The sequence below is a fragment of the Camelus ferus genome, chromosome 35 (assembly GCF_009834535.1).
Source record: "Camelus ferus isolate YT-003-E chromosome 35, BCGSAC_Cfer_1.0, whole genome shotgun sequence".
NCBI lineage: Eukaryota > Metazoa > Chordata > Mammalia > Artiodactyla > Camelidae > Camelus > Camelus ferus.
The window spans coordinates 26773304-26785559 of record NC_045730.1 but is presented as its reverse complement, the minus strand read 5'-3'; the positions used below and the strand labels follow the sequence as shown (position 1 = coordinate 26785559).

The 12256-nt window shown below is 33.9% G+C and overlaps 1 protein-coding gene across 1 annotated transcript in view; it reads left to right on the top strand.

Moving 5' to 3' along the window:
* The window catches only part of CCDC7 (coiled-coil domain containing 7), a 193243-nt gene that overhangs the window by 13553 nt on the left and 167434 nt on the right, over positions 1 to 12256 (top strand). Inside the window, exon 3 of the mRNA XM_032474099.1 lies at positions 1474 to 1557. Coding sequence (XP_032329990.1) covers positions 1474 to 1557 — 84 coding nt within the window. The remainder of the gene's footprint in view (positions 1 to 1473; positions 1558 to 12256) is intronic.

Below are 12256 nucleotides of genomic sequence, written 5' to 3'. Positions count from 1 at the left end.
GCCTGATTGGGACACATGGCTACCCTGTTGGTAAGGGAGGTTGGCAGATTTTACAGTTATTGTTATTAGTACCTCTGCACATTGCCATCCCCAGCAAAACTGAGGTCCTGTTAGTAAGGAAGAAAAGAAGAATCAGTGTAAGGAAGGCGACTAATAGTTTCTATTACAAAGATGCTCTGCTTGTCTCACAACATGACTGCTCTCATAAATTTTGAAGATTTTGACATCCATGTAGAAGACCTTTCCAAATTATCTGGCATCACAATTCATGGAAGTTTTTCCTCCTGTGATCTTGTCTTCTATCCCACATCAGCCACTTACTGACAAGATGGTACCTCTCTATGTCCTTGTTGTAACCCATAACTAACTTCTCTGTAATTTAAGTTTCAGTCATCCTAATCTCTGGCCACTACCTCCTGTGTTTCCCATTCAGTTTGTTATTTGTCTGTCCAGGTCCTTTGGATTCATTGGGAAGCATAATCCATTGGTCCTGCTACTTTTTACTGTCCCAAATCCGTCTTGCGTTCTTACTTATCTTGCTTGAATTTCGTAGTCCACTATTTTTGCTCCTGTGCATATGTCCTTATCCCTCTTGCCCTGTCCTGCTTTATTGATCTTACTTAGTTAAACTGCAGCCTTCATCAGCTTGTTCTTCATCTTCTCTCTATTGTGACACCTGAATGTGGGTGGAAGAAAATCCTGAAGTATGTGAAATGGTGTCAGTTAACACTTGTGATTAGTAACTCTAGTTCATTCATTTTCCCCCATCCTGAATGAGTTTTCTCCCCTCTCTCCTATGTGATTATAGGTTTCTACTATGATAAAAAATGAATCACTGAGTGTGTTTAAAATTTAATGTTGAGGGAACATATTCCTCATGGAGGAACATTTTATGAAAATTCTAACTGTATGTGAGCACCTGAGATTCATTTATCATGGGCCAGTTCTCTGACTTATAAATCACTGCTCTACTAGAAGAGATTCATTCATTGTGATGTTTTAATACATAACTTTCTTTCCTCAAAATTTTCTATTGTTCATTAAGTGAGGGTGAAAGACTATGTCTCTGGGCAAGTGTACCTAGAAGTCATAATCAGCATTCAGTTTTCAACAAAAGAAGTTATTTATAAGGCATATACAAGTGTGTACTTTTTTTGGCTACTCTTCAATTTCAGGAGTCCAAGGCTGGGGTGCTTGATTTTCTGCAGCTGTGTAGAGGAGGATGCGAGGAGAGGCACAGCTGGGACTGTGGCATCAATGGACCGCTCCCCAGAGTGTGCTTTCTTTCATGCTTTCTTTCTGGGAGAATTTGCTCATATAGCATTGGCTTCTTGTCTTATGCAGTTGAAAGGACATAAATTACACACATGAAACTCTTTTTAAAAGTAGTTAAACATACTAAAACATAGATGCATGTGCATATGGATTGTGAAATGAAAGTAACTTTCTGTTTTACTTGCTTTTTTTCATAAGGTTGGGGATGATCTGAATTCATTCTTGACAAATTGTTCAGAATTTGCAACTCAGTTAGAAGAAGCAGCTGACGAAAAATGTAATGTATGTATTTTGTATAAACTGCCAAGTATAAAGTATTACCTAGTATTTTCGTTATTAGTTACCAATAATATTAGTTAGCCATAAGGCAATATTAACTAATAATAGGTATTAATTAAATTACTAGTTATTAGCAGTCATTGTAGTAATAAAATATTAAATGTTATATTGGTTGTTTAAACTTGAATATGATAATCCAGTCAGCAATATTGGTCTACATATGGTGCCTCAGTTAGTTAAAAGGACATTAGAAAGCATAATTTATTTATTTTATCCTTTAAAAATTTTTTTTAATATTTTAAAATTTATTTTATTCTTAACACAGCCGTTTATATCTGTGAATTTTTCTTTAAGTACAACATTGACTGGATCATTAGTATTTTCATATGTAATATTTGTGTTTTACTGTGTTTTTTAATAAGTAAGTTACAAAAATGTCATAATTAATGAAAAATTCTAAAGAAGATGTACAAAAAGAAGAAAATAAAAATCACCATATCCTGTTTCCCTGAGATAATCAACTATTGTTAACATATTTTTGTTTACTTTTCTGTTTTTCCATAGTTACCCATATTATTCTTAAAGTTAATACTATATATTATTTGGTAATGCATTTTCTTATTTTCTGAGTTTTGAAAAGTAACATTCATTGTGCTTTATCTGATTATGAAAGTATTGTAGAACATTTGACAAAGTGAAAAAAGTACATAGGAAAATAAATCATGTGTAATCTTACTCTATAATGTTATTGGTGCTTATATATTAGTATGTTTTCTGTGAATGTATATAACACACACATTTATATACATATTTTCCCAATTTTTTATTGTAAAATAAACATAAAACATACTATCTTAAACATTTTTAAGTGTATAGTTCAGTGATATTAAGTACATTCATATTGTGTAACCATTACTGCCTTCCATTTTAGAACTCTTTTTATCTTGCAGAAGTGAAACTATGTATTAAATAATAAGTCCCTATGACCCCCACTTTCTGGCCCTGGTAACCACCATTCTACTGTGTTACTATGAGGTTTTGTTTGTTTTGAGTCCACATATAAGTGGGATCCTGCAATATTTGTCTTTCTGTGTCTTGTTTATCCCGCTTCCCATAATGTCTTATGGATTCATCAGTGTTGTCACAAATGGCAGGATTTCCTTCTTGTTTATGGCTGAATAATATTCCCTTTTGTATATAAATCAGTTTATCCATGCATCTGTTGGTGGAGACTTAGGTTGTTTCCATATCATGGCTTTTGTGAATAATTCTGCAAAGAACATGGGAGTGCAGGTATCTTTCTGAGATACTGATTTTATTTCCTTTGGGTATATAGTCCAAAGTGGGATTGCTAGATCATATGGTACTTCTATTTTTAATTTTCAAGGAACCTACATACTATTTTCCATAGTGGCTGTTGCAATTTCTTTTCCCACCAGCAGCGCATGAGGGTTCCCTCTTTCTGCATTCTCATCAATGCTTGTTTTCTCTTTTTGATAATAGCCATTGTCACAGGTGTGGGGTGATAGTTCATGTGGTTTTGATTTGCATTTCCCTGATGATTTGTGATGTTGAGAGCCTCTTCATGTGCCTGTTGGACATTTTTATGTCTATTGATTTTGCGATTTCTTTGCCCATTTTAAAATCAGATTATTTGGGGTTTTTTGCTACTGAGTTGTATGAGTTGCTTATATATTTTAGATATTAACCCCTAGTGATATATATGGTTTGTAAATATTTTCTACCATTACATAGATGCCTTTTCATTTTGTTGATTGTTTTCTTTGCTGTGTGGTAACTTTTTAGGTTGATAAGTCCCACTTGTTTATTTTTGCTTTTGTTAAGCCTAAGCTTTTGGTGTTATGTTCAAGAAATAACTGCCAAGTCTAGTTTCCTGAAGCTTTCCCCCTGTGTTTTCTTCAGGGGTTTAATAGGTTTAGATCTTTTGTTTAGGTCATGGACCCATTCCAAGCTTATTTCTGTACGCGGTGTAAGGGAGGGGTCGAACTTTATTCTTTTACGTGTGGACATTAGTTCTCCCAGCGCTGCTTGTTGGAGAGGTTTTCCTTCCCTCATCGGCACTCCTGTGGGAAGTCACTTTGCTGTGTATGCAAGGGTTTATTCCTGGGCTTCAGTTCTGTTCCACTAGTTTATATGTGTAAAATAATTTTTTAATTTTTATTTAAAAAATTTTAGATACAATTGACATGTAACACTGGATTAGTGTTAGGTGTACATATGTAATCTGTCTTTCTGCCAGTGCAGCACTGTCTTAATTACTGTTGCTGTAGTGTATTTTGAAATCAGGAAGTTTGAGGCCTACAACTTTGTTTTGTTTTTTCAAGATTATTTTGGCTATTCAGGGGTCCCTTGAGATTCCATATGAATTTTAGTATTTTTTCTTTTTCTGCAGAAAAAAAAATGCCACTGAGATTTTGATAGAAACTGCACTGAATCTGTACATTGTTTTGGATGATGTGGGGATTTTAATTGTGTTAAGTCTTCCAATCCATGACCATGGGATGTCTTTCCATCTATTTGTATCTTCTTTGATTTCTTTTAGTGATGTTTTTATAGTTTCCTGTGTTAAAATCTTTCATCTCCTTGGTTAATTTTATTCCTGGGTATTTTAATCTTTTATTGATGCTTTAGTAAATGGGATCATTTTCTTAATTCTCTTTTTTGATTGGTCATTGTTAACATATAGAAATGCAACTGATTTTTGAGTGTTGATTTTTTTATCCTGCAACTTTGTTGGATTTATTAGTTCTAACATTTTTGTCTTTGGAATCTTTAGGATTTTCTATATATAAGATCATGGTGTTTGCAAGCAGATAATTTTACTTCTTTTCCTATTTGTATGCCTTTTATGATTGTCTTCTTTTCTAATTGCTCTGTCTAGAATATTCAGAACTATGTTGAACAGTGGTGGCAAGAGTGGGCAGCCTTGGCTTGTTCTTGATCTTAGAGGAGAAGCTCTCAGTCTTTCCTCCTTGAAATAATGTCAGTTGGCAAGTTCATAGGATTTTTATGTTGAGTTAGTTTCCTTCTATTACTAGGTTATTGAGTGTTGTTATCATGAAAGAGTATTAACATTTTGTCAGATGCTTTTCATGCATCTCTTGAGATGATCATATTTTTGTCCATTTTGTTTATGTGTGGTGTATTACATGGTTATGTATCATTACAGATGTTGAGCCATCATTATGTTCCAGGTATCAGTCCTACTTGGTTATACTGTATGATCCTTTTAATATGCCTTTGAATTTTATTTACTACTATTTTGTTTAGGATTTTTGCAGCAACATTAATCGGGGATGTTGGTCTGTAGCTTCCTCTTGTGTCCTTATCTGTTTTTGGTATCAGGGCCTCATCCCCAGCAGGTAGTGTCAGAAAAGGCTGGGTGTTCTCTCTTTGATTCTTTGGAAGAGTTTGAGAAGGATTGATGTTAATTCTTTTATGTTTGTTAAAATTCTCCAGCAAAGTCACCTGGTTCTGGGTCTGTGGTGGTGGTGGTTTTTGCCTATTGCTTCAGTCTCCTCACTAGTTATATAGGTCTTTTCAGATTGTTTTTACTTTTTCACGATTCAGTCTTGGTAGGTTCTGTTTTTCTAGGAATTTTTCCATTTCTTCTAAGCTATCCAATATTTTGTCTTATAATTGTTCAGAGTCTGTTATGATTTGGTCTTTCAGTGGACATCATGTCTCTTTCATTTCTAATTTTAGTTATTTGCTGTCTCTATTTTTCTTAATTTAGCCAAGGACTTGTCACTTTTGTTAATCTTTTTAAAAAAAGCTCTTGGTTTCACTGATTTTTTTTTTCTATTTCTATTTCACTTAACTCTAACATTTATTATTTTCTCTCATCTGTACATTTTAGGTTCAGTTTGTTCTGTTGTTCCTTTAGGTGTAAGTTTAGGTTGTTGTTTTGAAATCTTTTTTTTTTTTAATATAAACATTTACCACTATAAATTTTGTCTTGGCACAGCCTTTGCTGAATCCTATAAGTTTTGGTATTTTGTATTTCATTTTCATCTGTCTCCAGATATTTTGTAAATTTGTGATCTTTTTCTTCAACCATGAATTAGGAGCATGTTTAATTTTCACATATTTGTGGATGTTCTTATTTCTTTCTGGTATTGATTTCTAGTTTTACTTCCTTGTGGTCAAGAAGATATTTTGTATAATTTTCATTTCTTAATTTTGTTAATACTTGTTCTGTGTTAGAATGTGTCTATGTTAGGCATGTGGTCTGTCTTGGAGAATGTTCCATATGTGGTTGAGAAGAATATGTATTTTTCTACTGTTGGGTGAAGTGTTCTGTATATGTTTGTTATGTGTATTTAGTTTATAATATTGTTTAAGTCCTGTGTTTTCTTATTGGTATTCTGTCTATTCTATCCATAACTGAAAGTGGGGTACTGATCTACTATTATTTTGTTGATTTCTGTTTCTCCCTTCAGTTTCTTTTTAGTGTTTGCTTCATATATTTGGATGCTCTAATGTTAGGTCCACATATATTTATAATTGTTAAATCTTCCTGTTGAATTGACTCTTTTATCATTATATAATGTTATTATTTGTCTTTTTTGACAGTCTTTTTTACCTTAAGCTGTACTTCATCTGTTATAAGAAAGGCTATTCTTGCTGTCTTTAGGTTCCTGTTGCATGGAATATCTTCTTCCAACCTTTTACTTTTAGCCTGAGTGAGTCCTGAGATCCGAAGTGTCTTCTAGACAGCATATTGTTGGACCTTTTTTAAAAAATTAGTTTAACTAATCTCTGCCCTTTAATTGGTGCATTTCATTCATTTACATTTAATATAATAACTAATAGGGAAAGATTTATTATTGCTATTTTAATTGTTTTTTGCCTGTCTGGTGGCTGTTTTGTTCTTCTTTTCTCTCTTGCTCTCTTCCTTTGTGTTTTGTTGATTTTTATAATCACATATCTTGATCCCTTTCTCATTTACCTCCGTGTGTATTCTATAGCTATTTCTTTGGTGGTTACCACTGCAATTACATAAAACTTCTTATAGTTGTAACAACCTATTTTAAACCAATTACAACTTCAGCTGCAAATAAGAAGTGGTATTTTACATCCTTGCCTCCTACTTTATTACTGATAATGGTTATATACTGAATCTCCATTAACACAAACTTACAATTTTTATGCTTTTTAATAAAAATTCTATATCAGATTTATAAGTGATTTACTCACCTTCTTTACTATACTCCAGGATTCTGTATTTGTTGACATGTTTACCTTTACCAGGGAAGTCTATATTTTCATATGATTTTGTATTGATGTTTATTCTTTTTCTTCAATTTGTAGGACTCTCTTCAGCATTTCTTGTAAAGAAGGTCTAGTGGTGATGGACTCTCTCAGCAGTATTTTATCTGAAACAGTGTTGATTTCTCCCTTATTTTTGAAGGACAGTATCACTAGATAGAGTATTCATGGCAGTTTTTCCTTTGAATATATCATCTCTTTCCTTTCTCGTCTGAAAGCTTTATGGTTAGAAATCTGTGATGATCTGTTAGGAACTTCCTTATCTGTAGAGAGTCATTTTTCTCTTGCTGTTTTCATGATTCTCTCTGTCTGTGACTTTTGACAGTTTGATTGTGATGTATCTTGGTGTAGATTTCTCTAGATATCTTTCTATCTGGAGTTCCTTAAGTTACTTGAATTTGTACGTCCATTTCTCACATCAGACTTGGGAAATTTTCAGTCACTCTTTTTTCGAGTAAATTCTGTCTCTTTCTTTCTTCTTGGATGCCCATAATATCTGTCTTGTTCTGCTTCGTGATATCTCATAAGGACCTTAGGTTCTCTTCATTTTTCTTCATTCTTTTTTTCTTTTTCCTCTTCTTCCTCAGTAATTTTGAAGGTCTTGTCTTTGAGTTTGCTAGTTCTTTCTTCTACCTGGTCAAGTCTTCTCATTAGTCCCTATAACAAATTTTTAAATTCAGTTACTGTAGTCTTTAGTTCCAGAATTCCTGTTTGGTTTTATTCATACTGTTTTTGTTGTTGTTGTTGTTGTTGATGTTCTCATGTTGTTCACAGATCATTTTCCTGCTTTTATTTAGTTGTCTATCTGAACTCTTTTAACTCATTATTCTTTTTAACTTTTTTTAATTTTTTAAAATCAGTAGTTAACTCTTTTTGTATTGAATTGTGACACCTTCTTAGGATGATGATTTTGAAATTTTTGGCAATTCACATATATTTCTTTAAGATTTGTTTCTGGACACTTAACTTTTTTGTTTGGGTGTATTATGGTTCCCTTTTTCTCTGTATGTCTTGTTATTTTTTGTTGTTGGGATTTTGGCATCTGAAGAATCAGCCAATTCACCCAGACTTTGTGGTTTGATTTACTGCAGGGAGGGCTTTCCTCACTTAGCCTGCTTGGATTCTGGAGCCCTCCCAAACCTTTTCTATATAGGCATTCCCTCTTGGTTTGTACATATGTAATCTGTTAGAAGAGGCTTGTAGATTTCAGTTCAGGCATGCTCCCTGCAGCCTCTCTCATGCTGTTGTAAGTCACAGTACTGGAGCTCTACCCAGTGTCTGTCTTAGGTACTGTAGATTCTGGTGCATGGTGGATGGTCTTTGTTATCAGAGAGCCTCAACCTGCCATTCTGTTCCTATCAGTACTTGGATAGAGGAAAGAAACTGGTCTCTTTTGCAGCTCCCCTAGTATCAGAATATTGGACCTGTGTTCTACTCTTTTTCATCCCCAAGGGGAAGGTAGAAAGTGTGGGAGTGGGGTGGGGCTTTCCCAAAGTAAAGTGAAAAGTGTCAAAAATTTTCCTACTGGGCTTTGATATGGTTGGCTTTGTTCTCACTTGGGGGTGCAGCAACCTTTTAACTGGTTTCTGATTTCTCATAGAAGCATTTGGTTGGTTTCATGTTAAATCCCTGTCTTTATGGGGGAAGGAGGATCTTGGTGTCCTATTTGTCTTCTTGCTGATGGAGCCTTGCTTTTTAAGGGAAATGGTAATGGAAACCAAGATCTGATAATTACCTATACCCATTGATCCTGGAGTGTCTTTGCTTCTATGCCTGTTCAGCAGACAGAACTAGGAAATGTCTGCAACTAAGCATACATTCACATATTTCATACACACATATTCCTAGCTATGTATGAAGTGTACATATACTTGTATATACACATAAATAGACATATCTAGAAGTGTGGCGTTCTCACAGACACCTTCGGCTCTATTCCCTCCGCTCAGGGCTTGTCTTGCCTTCCTCCATTTCATATTTGTATGTCTTTTCTTCCACAGTGAAAATCCTACTCTGAACAGCAGCACATTTATTCATTTGCTCAGTTCTATAGTACTTCTAACATTAAGAATCTTCTCCCCCATACCACTGCAAAACCAGACCTGCCAGAAATAGCTCCTGATTCGTTTGCAGCTCATCCCCCACTAGCACCCTTGTCCAAGACTGAGCATAAGGTGAATGTTAAATTCTGTATTTATGAATTAGTTGGATTAGTTCTTTTTTCTTTATTAGTTTCACCTTTTTAAGTTTTTTTTTAGTTTTAGTTCCCACTTTCTATCCTTGTTGACTTATTTCAGGATTATGTAGAACGTTAACCTACTTTCATAAGTAGGTTAATTTTTTTCATGAAAAATAATGTAAAAAGGGATACTTAGAAGTATGGTTCTTTCCTGTACTCCTTTCCCTTGCATTCCTCAGCTACTTTCCTCTCCTCTTGTAGGTGACCAACTTTGTTTTTGGTTTATCTTTCATATATTTCTCTTTTAAATATAAATATTTTTCTGTCTCTCTATATATTTGTTTTATTTCGCCTTCTTTCTTACATAGGGGATAGCATATCAAATGTTCTTTTTTTTTTTCCCACTAACTCCTATGAATTACTCCATATCAGGTTTTAGAGATCTTTCTCATTCTTTTTACAATTGTATGATCAGCTCTTTGTGTCAGAGTACGTACCATAGCTTATACTGTGGAGTTTATAATATGCCATAGTTTATAGTGTATATATCATAGTTTATTCAGTTAACCTGTGTGAACATTTAGGTGTTTTTTAATATTTTGCAATTGGAAATAATGCTTCAATGAATAATCTTGGGTATATGTATGTTAATGTTTTTAGGAGTGTATGTTCAAGGTAAATTTCTGTAATTGGGATTGCTGTGTCATAAGGTAAAAAATGCATGTGAATTTTGTTAGATTTTGGGAAACTTCTCTGCGTTGCGGAATTGTACCAAATTATACCAATTTCCCCACAACTTCTTCAAATGAGTAAATATCTCCTTTTGAAATTTTGCTAGTAGATTGGTTGTAGTTTTAAATTTCATTTTTACAACTGAACATTTTTTTCATATGCTTAAGGGGCATTTTTATTTTTTGTGAATTGTTGACCAGTTTTATATAGGGTTTTCATCTATTTTTTTCTAAGTAAGTTTCTGAAAGTTCTTTGTATATGGGTTATTGACCTGTATCTATGATATATGTTGTCATTTATCTTGATTTTGTTTGTGATAATTTGGGTCATGCCAAGGTCATTGTCATCCTCCTCTTTTTTTTTCTCCTCCTTTTCTTTCCTAGTTCATATTTTTATATTTAGATGTCTAATGCATGCAGAGGTTCTTCTTGCTTATCATGTAAAAAATGGATCTAATCTTCTCTTTCCAAATGGCCTTTCAGTTCCCATACTGTTTCTTTCAAAGACTACTTTTGCTCTGGTGATTCTGTCATTATTGTATGCTAGAACTGTAACACCTTTGTGTCTTACTAGACCTTTTCTACTCTATTGGGTGGTCTCTCTATTCATATCCCATGTTGTTTTAATTTATTATAATTAAAAGTAATTATAATGCTTTGCTGTCTTCAGGACTAACTCATCTTTCCTCACAGTTTTTGCTTTTCAGTATTTTCTTAGCTATAGTGGATTGATTTTTTTGGACCCCAAAAATATGTGTCTTAAGTTCTAATCCCCAATACCTGTGAGTGTAAGCTTATTTGGAAATAAAGGAGTCTTTGATACATAATTAAGTTAAAGCTCTTGAGATGAGATCATCTTGGATTACCCAAGTGGGTCTTAAATCCCATGACAAGTATCCTTATAAAAGATAGAAGAGGAGAAGTCGCAGTGGGCAAGATCACGTGAAGACAGAGGCAGAGACTGGAGTTACGTATCTAATAGCCAAGGGATACTTAGAAACGCCGCAAGCTGGGAAGAGGCAAGGAACAGAATTTCGCCTAGAGCCTCTAAAGAGAATTGAGCTCTACCAGCACCTTGATTTTGGAGTTCTGACCTCCAGAACTGTGAGAGAATGAATTTCTGTTTTAAACTGCCCAGCTTGCGGTAATTTGTTATAGCAACCCTTGGAAACTAATATGTTAACTGTTCTTATGTTTACTTTTTGATATGAACTTTAGTATCCACTTAAATAGCTTCATAAGAAAGCTCATTTATATAACATTCGTATTGTATTCAAATTTTAAATCTGGAAAGAACTGACTTCTTGGTGATGTAAAGACATCCTATTTTCATTTTATTATTTTTTAATAGAGGAAGCATTAATTTATAACATGTTTCATGTGTACAACATTATATTTCTACTTCTGTATACCCTACAGTGTGATCACTTTTATTTTCCCTCCATCATGATACAGTTTATCCCTTTTACCCATTTCACCCTTCCCTCTACCCCTTCCCCTCTGGTAACCCCTACTCTGTTCATTGTGTCCAGATGTTTGCTTTGTTTTGTTTTGGTTTGTTTGTTCCTGTTTGTTAGTTTTTTATATTCCACATGTGAGTGAAATCATATAGTATTTGTCTTTCTCTAGCCTACTTATTTCACTTAGCATAATACCTTCAGGGTCCACCTATGTTGTTACAATTGGCAAGATTTTATCTTTTTTTTAAACAACTGAGTAGTATTCCATTGTATGTATATATACCACATCTTTATCCATTTATCTTTTGATGGACACTTAGGTTATTTCCATATCTTGGCTATTGTAAATAATGATGCAATCAATATGGGGGTACAAATATTTTTTCAGGTTAGTATTTTCATATTTTTGGGATAAATACCAAGAAAGGGGATAGCTGGGTCATATAGTAACTATTAATTTTTGGAGGAATCTCCGTACTGTCTTCCCTGTTGGCTGCACCATTTTACATTCCCACTGATACTGTTACGAGGGTTTCCTTTTCTCCATATCTTCACCAACATGTGTTATTGTCTGCATTTTTAATAACCATTCCAATAGATGTGAAGAGATATTCATTGCAGTTTTGATTTTCATTTCTCTGGTGGTTAGTGATGTTGAACATCTTTTCATTTTGCCTGTTGGCCATCTGTATTCTTCCTTGGAAAAATGTCTGTTCAGCTTCTCTGCCCATTAAAAAAATTTTTTGTTTTTGAGATGTATAAATTCTTCATGCAGTTTAGATATTAATCCCTTATTGGATGTATCATTTGCAAATATCTTTTCCCAGTTGATGGTTGTCTTTTCATTTTATTGAAGGTTTCCTCTGCTGTGCAGAAGCATTTTAGTTTGATGTAATTCCATTTGTTTATTTTTGCTTTTGCTTCCTTTTCCTGAGGAAACATATATACACACACACACACACACACACACATATGTATATAAAGGTGTTGCTAAGAATGGTGTCAAAGAATGTATTGCCTATGTTATTTTCTAGGAGTGT